The 15,370-nt window shown below is 42.3% G+C and overlaps 1 protein-coding gene across 1 annotated transcript; it reads right to left on the reverse strand.

Annotated features, from left to right (window-relative positions):
- Positions 1-14,447: 14,447 nt before the first annotated feature.
- LOC145409203 (uncharacterized) lies at positions 14,448-15,035 on the reverse strand. The gene has a single exon (XM_080279694.1). It carries the CDS (start codon positions 15,033-15,035, stop codon positions 14,448-14,450), a length of 588 nt encoding a protein of 195 aa, XP_080135820.1.
- Between the last annotated feature and the right edge of the window lie 335 nt (positions 15,036-15,370).

Raw genomic sequence — 15,370 nt, forward strand, 5'->3', positions numbered from 1 at the left:
GAGGGGTGTGTGAGCTGGGAGCAGGGCAGTGAAATGGCGGGGGACAGGGCAAGGGCGACATGGAGGCTATTTGATTGTGGCCACCCCTTACGGGATTGAGGCGTCTGGCAATAGATAGATAGATAGAAAAGGAGGTCTGGGAGGAGGCCAGTGCTATGCTAAGTAACACTGACTGTAGCAAATATAATCACTGTTAAGGTTTCCCTCCCTCTTATATAATTATTGGAAACAGTTTAATTGGGTAGGTTGAGACGGGTGGATGCTGATGATGATCAACTGTTGCTATACTCTGTTCATTATAACTTGTCCTAAAATCTCTCTCTCTCTCTCTCTCTCTCTCTCTCTCCATTTGGCTGTCTGTGTATCTTTCTGTATACTTACCTAACTCTTTGTGTTTGTCTGTCTGTTTACATGTTTATCTATCTATATCTCTCTATCAGTCTGTCTGTCTGTCTCTCATCCCCTCTATCAGTCAGGTTGTCTGGTGTCTGTCTGTACGCATATACCTACCTACCTATTTCTCTGTTTGTCTGTCTGTCTATATGCCAGTATATCTGGTTACATATCTGTCTATCTACCTATCTTATCTATTAATCTGTCTGTCTGTCTGTTAATCAGTCTCTCCATTTGTCTATCTATCCATCCATCCAGCCAGCTCTCTCTCAATCTCTTCATATATAAAAGAGTAGGTTTGGATATCACACACAGTACACTTTATTTATAAGAAACTTTACATTAAAAATGCAAGCAAGGGCATGGGGTAAGCAATCGTTTTCTGTGTACATAATAGATGAACACAATAAGGGGGGACTGATATGTAGAAATCATTATACGGTATATCGCATAGACATTACATAATCAAAGATGTTGTACAGTCTTGTGGTATTGTACAGTCACGGACAAAAATACTGACTCACTTTTTACTCGAACACTTGGCCAGTTGAGAGCTTTGGGCTGCAAGGATTTTTTTTTTTTTTTTAAATAGAAGAATTAAGGAACCAATGGCCAGGAACCCACAAGACTGTTCCCTCCAAGAAAATACAAAAACAAAAACAAGATAACAGCTAAATTCAAGATTCATTCATTTCGAGATGCCTGGCAACACAACTTTCGAAAGACTGGAGATCATAGGCAGTAGGAAATACAGACAGAGGGAGACAGTTCCAGGCCTGAACATAATATCGACATTGATATTTTTCGTAATGTCAGCATAAATCGCGTTCCAAAAAGAGAAATATAGTGTGAAAGTAGCTCTGACATAATATCAAGTCCTTGGTGAAGAATACTATGTCCCGGTTTAGCTGTAAATAAGGAAAATAATAAGCAATATAACAAACACTGAGAAGAGGTGGACGGTCTTCGATGTTGTACTTTCCTTATTTACGGCTAAATCGAAGCATAATATTGTTCAGCAAATACTTGATGTAATGCTAAACTTATTTCCTCACACTGCTTTTCCATTTATAACGCGATATGTGTTATTATTACGAAAGTTATCAGTGTCGATATTTTTAACTTACTTGTAGCCCCAAACTCGCAAGTGACCAATTATGAAATGCTTACAAAATGTTCTGGAAAGCTTGTGGATTCTGGAGATTACACTCCTGGGTTTCAGACATCATTGTTCACTCTCTCGTTATTTATCGTTTGGAAGTGGAGCGATATTTTTGCTGGTGACCGTTCAAATGTAGTCTTCTGTTGTCATCATCATAATTCTCACCATTCCATCACTCAAAACGTCATTACAGGTCTTATAGGTACTGCAGAATCATACACAAATCAAGGCATGTCTCTTTCTCGGTCATACAAAAGCATATTATTCTATACATGTTCCATTCTATCAATCATACACGTACACATACATTTTATAATTTTGTACATATGTAGCTTTCCATAATTTTCGCTTCTTCAACCTTCACAGAGACTCCACTGGAAACACAAAACATGTACATCTAGCCATATCAAAATATAGCACATATATGCCTATCCATGTCATTTACTGTCAGCCACATGCATATACACTCTGTAAATTGCATAAATCGTTTTCCATCACCGTAATCATCACCATCATCACTCCAACACTCAGTACTTATACATAGGCCCTATAGGCAATACAAACGCGTATGAAAATCGTGTTACGCCCGTTTTCTGTCATATACATTCATGTAAACAAACCATAGACCAAGACGGTGCAGATATAATCGTTTCATATCATCATCATCATCATCATCATCATTCCCACAACAGACCTACATCATAGGCCTCACAAACGTGTATATTATATCAGTGGAATCATCCCCATACGAGTAATTCTGTCATGCCTAGTAGTACACACAATACATTTTCTCTGAGGGCTTGTTATCTTGTGGCCTTATGAGGCTACCCAGCACGTGTTTCGTAACTTATATATATTTTCTTCATTATGGCACGCTATAATTATCTTATACACTATATGGCACGCTCATGTTCTCTTATATTGTTCATGAAAATATATAACGATGCTTAAAGAGGTGTAGGTATCATGGTGTTTTGTGCAAAGTAAAAGATGATCCTTTTATAAGTTTTACTTTCACTCTTCTATGCAATTTCTTGTGTTGCAGGGACGGCTTTCAAGGTTATCAGTGTCTCCTCTTCCTCTCCTACTCTTAGGGCGTACGGTTAGGAAGCTCACTGACACAAATTTACAGATTTATTTCTGATTTTGCTTCGTTATATACTGTATTTTTTTGTCTTATTCTTGCAGTCTGTGTCGATATTGAAAAGACATAAGAAGCAAACAAGGGGATATTAATGAGTAGTTTGAAAAATAAGTCATTAAGAAAGAGGTGTTAGAGAGCCTTCTTACCTGACGAGGATATGGGTCTTTGTCTCACCCACGCCCAGCCCAGCCGAGTGAGCCAACCCCACAACACAGAAGATACACCGAGTTTCGAGTGGATTGGTATTTACGGACGATCCTGTACAACACCGAGAAGTGCTAGGCAGTCTCTCAAGGCCACGAGAATACAAGCATTATTCTGTTCTAGGTCAACACAAGCGTAAGTAAGACAGTCCAAGGCCGAGATTCACAAAATTACTTACGATAATTTACCCCCTGTATCAACGATTGTTTCCGCAGGAAGAAAAAGGAACATGAGAAGAGTGGTTCCTTCTCTCGTCTTACTTATAAATACAAAGGATTTCTAACCAAAGAGAATTAATTATAAATTAGATTTGGTATTACAGGAAGAACAGAAGACATGGGGAGGTTCTGTTGTTATCATTCTCTATCCTTCCTCCAAAAACAAGTCTTCATTATGACAGGGAACTGATCGCAAGTCTCTTGGTGAATTCCGGACCTTGCAGCTTGTAGAGCCAACTGCTACCGTTGTCAGTAGCCGTGTATCTGAGTCGCCGGCATTCATCAGTATTTACATGTATGAAGTGTTAGCAGTCATCAGTAACCGTGTAAATGAAGTTTGCAGTGGAATGTCCAAGGAAGAGGTTGAGTGTGTCATCCTCTTCAGCAAAGGCTGAGGCAAGATGGTCGAGTTCCTCCTTGAAAGGCTCATCCCCTAGCAGGCTTTCTAGTTCCACAGCCGTCGTTAGAACGCTATCACAATCTGACACCGACCCACACACAGAAAAGTTACTGGAGGCCATTGAAAAGACTGGAGAACTGTCACCTACAGGAACTGAGATGGGTATTGTGGAGGTGGCGCCAGAGAGGGGGCTTGGGGGTGCCGACCCCTCACTCAGGAAGGCTGAGTCGCAGCACGAGGAATCACTGAAATGTCGAGTGCTTCTTGGGAACTCCAACAACTCCTCACCCCTCACCAGGGGGATGTCCAGGTCCTGTAGGGTGTTTGTAGTGTGAAGCACGTCACTGGGAGTGCTTTGAGGGAGGGATGTGCAGGGTGTGGTTTGTATCTGACGTGGCGTGAAGGGTGTGGCGCCCACCAGAGGCTCGGGTATGCTTTGACCTGGAATGGAAGGTGGGCCACAGGGGGTAAGGGCCAAGAGTTGCTGGTGGGGCTGTGGTGCCGTGCTTAAGGGCAGAGAATTGGGCTCCAGGCGGGGTAGCTTGGCCTGCCGGGGCCCCAGGTAGCTGCTCTCTATCCGTGGCCGCTTCACCGTCATAGACATCATCAGCGGCTCGTTGTCTGCATGTGTGCCAAGTCTGTGTGGTGGAGTCTGTATGGCCACGTTTTTGAGGGTGATGTACGCCCCATTACTTGTGGCTATGCTTGCCGTCCTGCACACTTTCGTCTTACTTTTGGACTTGCTGGGTCGTTTGGTTGTCGTCACCAGCTTCCCAGCTACTTTGTTTTTATTTTTCATTTAATTCGCTTTTGTGACGGAGGTAGAGGGACACTTTGTCTGCTTAACGACCTTGTTAGATGCCTTGATATTTACACTACACTTATTGTTTTTATTTGCACTACTGCCCTGCTCTTTGTTAGTTCTTATGACATGCCCGGCACAGTGTTCTGGTTTGGCTATGTGCGCATTCTCCAGGCACCAAAGTTCCCTCACGTCCTCTATATCCATGGCTCCAAAGCTGCAGTCATCACTCAGCACTCCGGCGAGAGCATTTATATAATTAACAGCCAGCCTCAGCACCGTGATCTTCGTCAGCTTCTCTGCGTCAGCCCCAGAGAGGTCTGGAATGGCCCTCTGCAGCATGATGAAAGCATCGTTAATCTCCTTCATTCTGTTTCTCTCTCGGGCGTTGGCTGTCTTGCGCCGGTATTTGCTCAATGGAGGAGGCTTCTGCTTCTCCTTGGGCTCTACAACGCGCTTTGGTTCTGTTTTTTTTCCGACTCTATTCTCTTTATGATCGATTTAGTCCTCAAGGCGTACTTGCCCCCTGTCTTAGCATCCATATTCAATTCCATGTGAATTTTTCCAGTTCAGAACAACACAGTATAGCGTCATTCTGTAATCAGGCAACCTATGGGCAACACTATTTGCTTCTTGATCTCACTAATTAAATGTAAGTAAAAAAAAAAAAAAACACACTTCCCGGCTGTGATCTGGTGCTTTCCAGGTGGTTACACACGAAAACACAGAGAGTGAGAGTGAGAGGAGGAAGAGGGAGCAACGTGGGCTCTCGACGATGTAATGTTTGCTTTCGGTTGTTTGTCTAAGCTATCGGCTCGACCATCCCTCTCACCTCTTCCTTCTCTTCCTTTTTCAGTTTCTCTTCCTCCTCTTCCTTTTTCAGTTTCTCTTCCTCCTCTTCCTTTTTCACTTTTTCTTCCTTCCTTCCTTTTTCACTTTCTCTTCCTCCTCTTCTTTTTTCACTTTCTGTTCCTCCTCTTCTACCCCTCGGGAACAGACTTTCAACCCTGAGCACTGGCAAATCGCCGCCAAGATATATGTTCCTCACGTGTTTATTTATTAATATTTTTGTAGAGTGTAAGTTTACCAGGTTGTTCTCAGGACATCACACTTAAGAGTATTATTTTTCTTTTTTCATACTTTTCTCTGCATTTCTTTACGCTTTTACAATATTTTTCACTCTTTTTTCGTGGGCGACACTTTTGCTTGAAGAGTCCATAAGTCACGCCAATGTATGTGACAAGAGTGATTTACTTAGAGGCTCCAGGAGTGTCCATTTTGAGATAATTTGTGAAAGTACATTGAGTTTTAGTTGATGCCTAACCCTCACCTTACACAAAATAATTTTCCGAGACACACACAGCCAAGAAATATACAGTGAAATAACCTTAACAGTCTGGGGCTTCGATGTGTATGTATGTGTGGGTTTTGTGAGGTGTAAACTTTTATAGATTTGTATTTAAAGTGGACTTGTAGATAAAACTATAGACTGTGGACTTGTTTTTGTGGCTGGAGGTGTGTGTATGATTGTCAGATGTCTAGTTAAAATGATATATGGAATTCTGTTAAAAGTAGAGTTGTGGCAGAAGTGGATTTTTAAAAATGTCTCGGAACACTGGACCTGTTATGGAAACTAATGGCTGGAGGTTTTGTGTATGTTGCTACTGTCTGAAAGTAGATTATGAATTAGTGTTAAAAAATGAGCTTTCGGATTATTATTCCTGTTTTTCTAAGTTTATTAAGGATTAATGTGTGACAGTATGGTTTTTATATTGATCCTTGGATTGCTGATAGAGGTGGATTAAAATAAGGAATTTGTGTTGGATATGGTTTTTGTTAAGTGGATTCTTGGGTTTATGTTGGGGGTGGTTCTGTGTTGAAAGTTGTGTGTGAGGTTCTAAAGGAAGTGATGTTATGTTATTGTGCTGGAAATGGTTTTATTTCACAATGGAGTCGAGGATTTCTGTTGAGAGTGACTTTATCTCTGTGGTTAAGAGAGAGAGAGAGAGGGGGGGGGTTTGTGTGGGGGGGGTGTTTACGAGGTGACTCCGTGTCGTGTTGTGAGGTTAAGTTAGATTAGTTAAGGTTGGGTTAGGTTCGGTTAAGAGTATTGGAGATAATTTTAACTCACAGTTGTGTATATGATTTCTATTGTAGATGGAATTATATCAGTGGTCAAGAGTTGGTGTGTGGCCTTACTAGGTGACTCAGTGTTGTTAGGTTAGGTTAGGTTAAGAGTTTTGGAAGTTAAAAGTAGATGGGTTTATGTTTGGGGTGAAGAGGGGGAGACAGACGGTGTGTGTATGTGTGGGCCTACTAGGTGGCTGGTTGTGGTGGGTGGCTGGGTGTAGTGTTCCCAGGTGTCCGTGTTCAACTCCTGAGGCTTCTGTTAGGGCCTCTGAGACGTGGGTGTTTAGCATGTGGGAGCAATTACGCGAATACCCGTGTTATGGGCCCGGCCAGCCTGTAACAAGACCCCCCTACACTTGAGATACCCCTCGTGAAATATCTTGTAATGACGCTCCTTAGGCATGCATTTATTCCCTCTCGTTAACCCCTGGAGATGGAGCGATTACAAGCCTCCCCGTAACATGTACCTCCTTTGGCCTGTAATGAATGGATGTACTTATGGACTTAAAAGTACATGACATTAGGACAATCTAAGCACAGTACATCTATAAACAACACTGTTATTGCTGCTTATAAGAGCGGTACATAAACTCTAGTACAGTACACCAGTATAGCTTAAAGTAAGTAATGAATGAGTGTTCTTAAAGCCATTTGAAGTTATAGTGCACCAGTATAACCATAGCACAGTACATGAAAATACCCTAAAAAGTACAATCTAGCACAGTACATAAACATAACCTTAAGTAATCAGTCTTAAAAGGTAGTTCCATAAAGCTTGTTACCATAATATGTCAAAGCCGTATATCTACGGTTCCCACCACACTGATGTCATTTACCAAAGCCTCTTTCTCTTCCTCCCTCTCCCCGTGAAATCCGATTAATGGAGCCCCACTGATCACAATCTTCACGTTCCTTCCTCGGCAACCCTGCTTCTCCCACGGGGTGTTCTTTTTCGCAGGATGTACGAGGCTGGTGGTAACAGGGGTGAGTAGGGTCGGATGAAGGACTTATCGGGGCTTATCAGTGGCTGGGTAGCGACTCGGTTCGGATAAAGGAGCCACCCCGCTAGGCTACGACAAAGCCTGTGGTGGGTCGTGTGTATATGAGAGAGAGAGAGAGAGAGAGAGAGAGAGAGAGAGGTGAAGTTGAGATGGAGAGTTTGTAGAGAGCCTCTTAATACCGTCTGTTCGTGGTAAGATATAGATCACCAGGTGCAGGGGTTATGGCCTGAAGTTATGGGATGTTTCAGAGCAGGTAAACTAGCCCTTTGATGGAGGGGGACGTGGGTGGTGCTGTGAGTGGTGATGGAGTTGCAAGATTTGTTATGTCTTCTTAGGTGACGTGCTACAGACGAATTGGGGAGTTGAAGGGCATGGGATGTGGTTGCAGGTTCTTTCCTTTCCTTTCAGTTACACGGGTATACGATTTCTGTAAGGCTTGTATTTTTCACTGTTATTCACTAGAGCTTGTTTGTTAAAGGTTCAGTTGCTGTATGACTCAACGTGAAGGGACGAACAGGAAATCTATAGTAAGTGTTATCAGTGGATTTTTTTTAGTCTGTCTTTTACATTAGCACTCAGTCTAGTTTGCTTGTGATGTGCCTAATACCTATAGGACTTAGGATAAAAGCACGTTAATGTCCAGTAGCTATATAACAAGGGAAGGCACGGAAATGTTTAGCAGCTGTATGAGAAGGCACGTAAATGTTTAGCAGCTGTATGATATGAGAAGGCACATAAATGTCTAGTAGCTGTATGAGATGGCACGTAATTGTCTGCTAGTGTGACTTAGATTAATAGCACGAAGAGAGAGTCCCAAGCACAATTCATGCCCAAGAATGTTTAGGAAGACTTGGTCCTGTGAGGCTGGTCTGCGCGCAATGGGGGGACGTGGGGGAGGGATGGAGGTGGAGCATTAGTCGGGTGGGGCCAAAGCTACACCACCCAGGAGCCCCGCTGTGAGGGTACTGCCACTCCACGCGCTGATGACACTCCCTCACACAGTCACACGGATCCTTACCACCTCCACCAACAACAGTACACAGGCACGCTTTTACATTCGTATGGATCTTACGCTGTTTCGTGATTTAGCCAGCACGCATCTTAGTTCTTATTTCCCCCTTTGAGTGTTACTTATTTGCCACTTCTGTCTCAGTTATTCTTTATTTTAGAGCAATTTTTATCTTAGCTCTATCGTATATCTCACTTGTATATTTTAGCCTGTTTCGGTTTTTTGTAATGGTAACCACACTTTTCCACTCGTATTTGTCTCTTGCTGTCACTTATCCTCTTGTTACGGAATCCAAATCTCTTTTACACTGATAAACTTTTGGATTTATCTGGCCTGTCAGTAACTGCGGCTGGATTCTACTGTCCTTATGAAAACTGTGATTCCCTTTCTCTTTTCTTCCACTTTTTCAGTCTCAATCTACTCCACTTGAATATTATATTTTACGCAGTAGCGATTCTCAGCTTGTTACACTTGTTTTTAAAGCTGATAAATTCTGAGGAACTTGATTTGGTAGATTTAGGCAACTTGATTCTGTTGCCTTTAAAGCTATGTGATTCTGTGAGGGGTAGAGTGACTGTAATTTTCAGTTCTATTCTGTTGTTTTTAAAGCTAGATCACTGTGAAGCGTAGAGTGGTTGCAGATTCCTTTTCTTGTGGCAGGTACATAAGTAGTTATTTACAACCTGATACTCTTGTCTTTAAAGCTAACTATTTTTCACATTAGTTCTTTTCTAAGTTCTTAAATCTTGCTGGCCGTGAACATTTTACAGTAATTAAGGCGATCCTATTGTCTGTAAAGTTATAGACGTTTTTCAGTAAGATATCGTCTTGTTTAAAGCTGTGTGTATGCCAGTGATATTGTCTTCCTAAACTCTTATACTGTATGTTTTCCAGCTTGATCCTCTTCTCTCTAAAGGTATTAAATTCTGTTAGACGGAGACTTGGTAGCGTCACTTCCATCACAGATTAGGAGTGCGGTGGAGGTAGAGGAAGGGGGAAGGGAGACTGAGGGAGAGAAGGGGGGGTGTAGGAGGAGGGGAGGGGGGTTGAGGAAGGGGAGAGGAGGGTAGTATGAGGACTGAGGAAGGAGATGGGAGGAGGGTAGGGGGCTGTGGTCGTGCCTGAACCAGCCCGTGGGTTTGATTGTAATGGTCTCCCTCTTTAACGACCCGCACCACAACAACGACGCACCGCAAGACCTTGAGAGAGAGAGAGAGAGAGAGAGAGAGAGAGAGAGAGAGAGAGAGAGAGAGAGAGTAGGGGTAGTGGTGGAAGTGGAACCTGTTCTCTTGTTCACCTGATAAAGCAGTTAATAACCAAAGCGAAGTAGAATAATAAACTCATTTATAATTCACTGGCCAAGACATTCACTTATCTAGTTATTTATAGCTCAAAAAATAAAGAATTCATTTATCAAATCGAGTAAGACGCTAACTCACTTATCACTCGTTTATCACACATCTTCTTCACTTGATAAAGCACTCGCTCTTCAGGTAAATTAGAATACTGAATGGATTTAGAGTTCGTTTAAGAAAGCACTCATTTATCTCCTCATTTATCGTTTACTAATATACCGTATCTTTTAGTTATCAGAATGCAGTATATGTAGACTAAGATTAAACCCACTTGTCCTTGTTGAAGATAATTCATTTAGCCATCGAATTAAGTGGATATTTAAACAGTTATTGGCTTTTGTTTTCAGTGTATGTATAGAGAAAGAAACAGACAACTCTTGGTTCACTTGATAAGGCACTTAGTTATCAAATCAAGTGGATCATTAAACGTACACTTTATTATAGTTCACAGTATTTGAGTAGAACTAGACTCACTTATCTCAGTCGACTTGATAATCCATTTATCTATCAAATCGAGTGGAACATTAAACACTTCTCATTGCTCACTGGATCAAGTTCTTCGTTATTAGATGATGTGAAGCGAGAGATCAAAGGCGCTTAACATTTCTTATCTGATAGAGCCCTGGAGTTTGATAGCACAGTCCTACTTATGTAAAAAATTGAGATCGATATATATTGGTTAAAGCTTCTAAGTGGTTATATTATCCTTTCCAGTTCAGTAGTCGTTCCTGAAGTGGTTGTGGTGACTTAGGGGTTGTGTAAGATGCAGTTAAGTGAAGAGGTAGGTAGCTGGTCGTGATAGTACCGGTATGAAGTGTGGTGTGAGGTGAAGTCAAGTCGTTGTGGTCGTAGCATGAAGAGGTCGTGGGTACTGGTGGTCGTGATGACGTGGGGTGTCGTCTTGGGTGCAGCTGGGTCGTCGTGGGATGCAGCCAAATCGTTGTTGTCGTCCAGTCGTGCAAGGAGGTAGGTGCAGCTGGTTGTGGTAGCTTGAGTAGTCGTGTGAGACAGGTGAGGTCGTTGATGGATACAGCCGGTCGTTGGTCGCTGCTTAAGGGTGTCGTGGAAGTCGTGCAGCTGAGTCGTCTTGTCGTGGAAGGAGGTAGATGCAGCTGCCTTGACTGGAATATAAAGGAAGGAGGAGCAGTTACACCTGGTCGTGGTGGCTTGGGATGACCTACAGGTGGCCGTAGTAGGTTATGAGGTCGTAGGAGGTCGTGCAGCTGAGTCGTCTTGTCGTCGTGGCTTGGTTGGGGCATGGGTGAAGCGACGAGACGAGACGAGAGAGAGAGAGAGAGAGAGAGAGAGAGTGACTTCTGGCTCAGCTCCAAGACGTCGGGACAAACTGGCACCTGAAAGGAGAGCATGGAAGATCAGATACAGGTGAGAGAGAGAGAGAGAGAGAGAGAGAGAGAGAGAGAGAGAGATTGTCGTGTGTGTGTGTGTGTGTGTGTGTGTCCTAGAGCACACAGCCTCCAGGTGTGGTCGTGTAAAAAGTGAGAGTTGTGGTGCACGGAGATTTTGATAATGATCTCTTACAGGTAATAGATATATAAACTGTAACAAGTGATAGGTAGAAAGAAAGCTGGACAAACATAAGATGCGACAGATCGCTTATTGCATCTGCTAATTCTAATCAGTAGTGTAATATACTTATGGCAACTTGAGAACAATATGGCAATCAGTAACCTGGTCACGTCATAGCCTTAAACACGGCAACATGGCACAGAGACCAGCATCAAAATATTGCCCATATTACTAAGTCGACATACGCGCAAGAACACTTTTTTTTTTCCTGATGTTCCAACTTCTTCCCTCCCCGTTCAAATAAAAAAAATCCACGGCATTTAAATACATTTTATTCTTTGTTCCATTTCTCTTTTCTTTTGTATTACCTTCAGAATATTGCCTGAATTACGAGCAAACTTGAATCCAACCATTCGCAAGACTTTTTTTTTTTTTTTTTTTTTCCGGTTTGTGTTGAGCTTTGCATTGCAGTTTTTTCCTCCACTTTTCTAACTATAACTAATATAAAAAATGTTATGAAAGTATGAGTAATCTTAACACATTCAGCTCTAGGACGTCATATTTATTTTAATCATGCTAATGTGCAGTACCTCCTGACGATTTTGTTCAGGTTTAAGAATATGGACATTCAGTTGGAGCGCCTTAACCCACCAGACCACCAGGCGTGAAGGATAAACCATCCGCCCATGTTATTTGCAGTCAGAAGCTTAACCCTTTCAGTTCAGCCACTTTCTTACTCTGTTCTTGCTGCCACCAGACCATCATTAACCCCATCACCAACAGACCCATCTCCCATACTGAAAACAATCGACCTGTCGCAGCCACAGAAAAATGACGCCCTCGTGCTGAAGGGATTGAGTGTCCGGGTAATCACTTGGGCAAACCTAACAATTTTTTTTTTTCCTTTTCTTCCAACTTCTTTCTCTGTAAATTTCCCTAAGTGTTCTTTTTTTTTTTACCCCTTTTCTCTCAAGGATATAATTATTGTCCAAATTGCAAACGAAATTTCGGTACATATACTTACAAGGTCAGAATTTCCCATTTTTCCCTAATGAATGTTACTACTTCTTTAAGAATATTTAATTCCGTATATAATAGTTTTTCTCCATTTTGCTTCACATCCACCAAAATGTTGGACATAATACGGAAAAATATGGTCCAGTAGTTCATAAGGTCTGTAATTTTCAACTTTTTTTTTTTTCTGGTGAATGTCATATACCTTCTCCCACAGAAAATTTTCATTGAAGTCATTGTTTAAACATTTTCCTCACTTTTTCCTGACTGTATTTGGCGACTGATGGGCAGGGGAGGAAGGAACCTTATGTTTTGCTTTCCCATTACTGATATAAAAAATAAGTACATAGTTTGACCCTACCCTAGAGCACACAGCCTCATTAGGATCAGTAGGACTGTCTCTGTTTTTCTTTCCGTATACTGTCACTTTCTCTGACAGTAGACAGCATAGTCATAACTACCCAACACACAATCCCTGTTCAGTACATTTGATTGTGTTCGCCAACCTTTTCTCACTCACAAGCAGATAACGTAGATATATTACACCCTGGAAAATCCAAACAGAATTCATGAGGTATGTTTCTGGTCTCTTTTGTTTTAACTCCTTCAACCCGAGAATGACATTATTATTACAGTCTTGCCTCATCCACACGATTTATATTCAGCTTAGGAAAGAACGTACAGAAAAACTTACTGAAGGTCATATCTAACCTATTTTGTTTGCAGAGTCTGACCTAAACTGAATATAATTATTTGGAGATAGCAGAGATGAAAGTACGTTGTCGTAATGAACGGGTGAATATCTTTTCTCACATGTGAGATAGATACCAACTCCTTATCCTGCTACTCACAACTCAGTCTCAAAAGGATCATATACTGTAGGTCTGCTTTTGTCTGCTTTCCATTGTACTATCGGGGTCAGAAGTTCGCCTATTATTGCACCGAATCAGCATCACACTTGCAGCATGTCAGTCACTTTCCTCTTCCATGCATCATAACTGTGAGTCATCTATAGACAGAGACATACCAAGCTTCTTTCACCTCAGGAATATTAAATTTTCTCACTTTAGGAATATTAACCAGACGAGGTGAGAAACTGAAGTGAAATATTAAGCAAACTTTCCTCCCCGACCTTACTACCTCGTACTGGGATTCATACAATCACAAAGATAATACAAACAGCATAAGCACGTTTATTTTTGTAGCTAATATTGATAACGTACAGGTTTACTCTATTCACACGTAACAGAATTTTTTTTTATTTTCTGTTATTGTTATTACTGGCCGTCATGAGGCCTTAATATTTGGTAAAGCGGAAGGCCAGTTGTTTTTGTTCATAATATTGATGACCAACAATCAAAATAAATATATTCACATTTAATATAGTTCTCAGTGTCCATTTCTTGTTACTAACAGCCTAATATTACGAAATATATGGCATATGCAGAATTGTTTTCATTATCATACTGATGACTTACATTTTATTCATGAAACCACATACTCCACATGCGACTTGGTTTTCACATATCGGTAACGTCACTCAGTGTTCAACAGTAACAAATACATGGCACACTTAACAGTTGAAGTGCTCACAGACGATAAAAGTCTTTAAAAGTTCCATTTCCATCACTAGGAATCATTGTCGTCATCATCATCATTATCCTGTTCCTAGTAGCATAGGTTAGGGGGGTGAGAATTATTATACACAGTATTTGGCATGGCGAACGGACAGGCAATGTTGCTGTAGACAGATGACACACATGTCCGTATTGATGGAGTACAGTACGATATAATTATGCACTTGATATATCTTCAAGTCAGGCTTTGTTGATGATAATGGCTAGTGAAGGTATAGACGCTGCACATATCTTAAACACAATCAACTTTTTCCAATGATGTCATTGTGAGGCATTCTCAGTGGTGAAATGGAGCTGCGGTGGAGTGTGCTGCAGCTATGAGAGGGTTTGGTGGTGGTGTGGTGGAGGTTCAGTAGGGTGTGCTGTAGTGTGTTGAAGGTGTGGTGAAGTGTGCTTGACTGCATGGTTGAGTGCAGTATACTGTGTGGGAGGTGTGGTGGGATGTGGAAGTTCAGGTGAGGAGCAACATGCCCTTTCCTTCCACCTCCAGCAACAAGTGGAGTGGGTCTTGGAGAGGTAAAGGGGGAAGGTCATAGAACACATCCAAGGGGTCGTCCAAAAAAGTGGAGGTGTCGGAGAGCAGGTTGTTCAGGTCAGCGGGGGAAGCTAGGGACGGGAGGCAGGGTGAGGCAGGCTGAGGCAGGAAAGGTGAAGCTGGGTGAGACAGGTTTTGTGAGGTAGGGTGAGGGTCAGCATCGAGAACCTCACTGAGAGCCCTGATATAGTCCACAGCCAGGCTCAGTGTTGTGATCTTGGTCATGATGGACGGGGTGCTGGCCGCCTCCATCTCCACAGCTTCGAGAAGCACCTGTCGCAGAGTATCGAAGGCCTTGTTGATCTCCATCAGGCGGTGTCGCTCCCTGGCATTGGCTGTCTTTCTGCGGTACTTTGACAGCGGCACTGATCGCGATTTTGCCATAGCTCCCCCTGGGGTCTTGGCCACCTCCTGCTGCAGCCTCTTCACCATCCTGCGAGGCCGCAACCTATATTTCTCCCCCTCCCGAGTCGCACCTTCGTCTACGCTCTCGCACTGCACCATCATGCAGGGTCATTCCATACACCAATATAGAAATCACTACACCATTCCACTAATCACATCTCCAGTTTTTGGAGTCACTGGAGTTTGTTGCCTAGATCAATACTTATTCCACCGTCGAGGTCACCAGTTTTAATTTCTTGGATAATTTTTTATTGCAATGTCCAAGACATTTGAGACTGTTACCCTTGGATAATTTCTTACTGTATTATTATAGGGAGCTGGGAAAGAGTCTCACAGGAAAATATTTGCCTATGCATGCTCGTGTCATTCATACGCATGGAAACCGGGCATGAGAAGAGTCAAGGAGTCGCATGCTGGTGCCTCACCCCTAGTAG

This window comes from Coenobita brevimanus, chromosome 80, assembly GCF_032717465.1.
Source record: "Coenobita brevimanus isolate Jiangsu-jjx chromosome 80, ASM3271746v2, whole genome shotgun sequence".
Lineage (NCBI taxonomy): Eukaryota > Metazoa > Arthropoda > Malacostraca > Decapoda > Coenobitidae > Coenobita > Coenobita brevimanus.

What these genes read in the sequence shown, in the direction of transcription:
- LOC145409203 (XM_080279694.1), bottom strand. Translation starts at nt 15,035, where the DNA reads ATGGTGCAGTGCGAGAGCGTAGACGAAGGTGCGACTCGGGAGGGGGAG.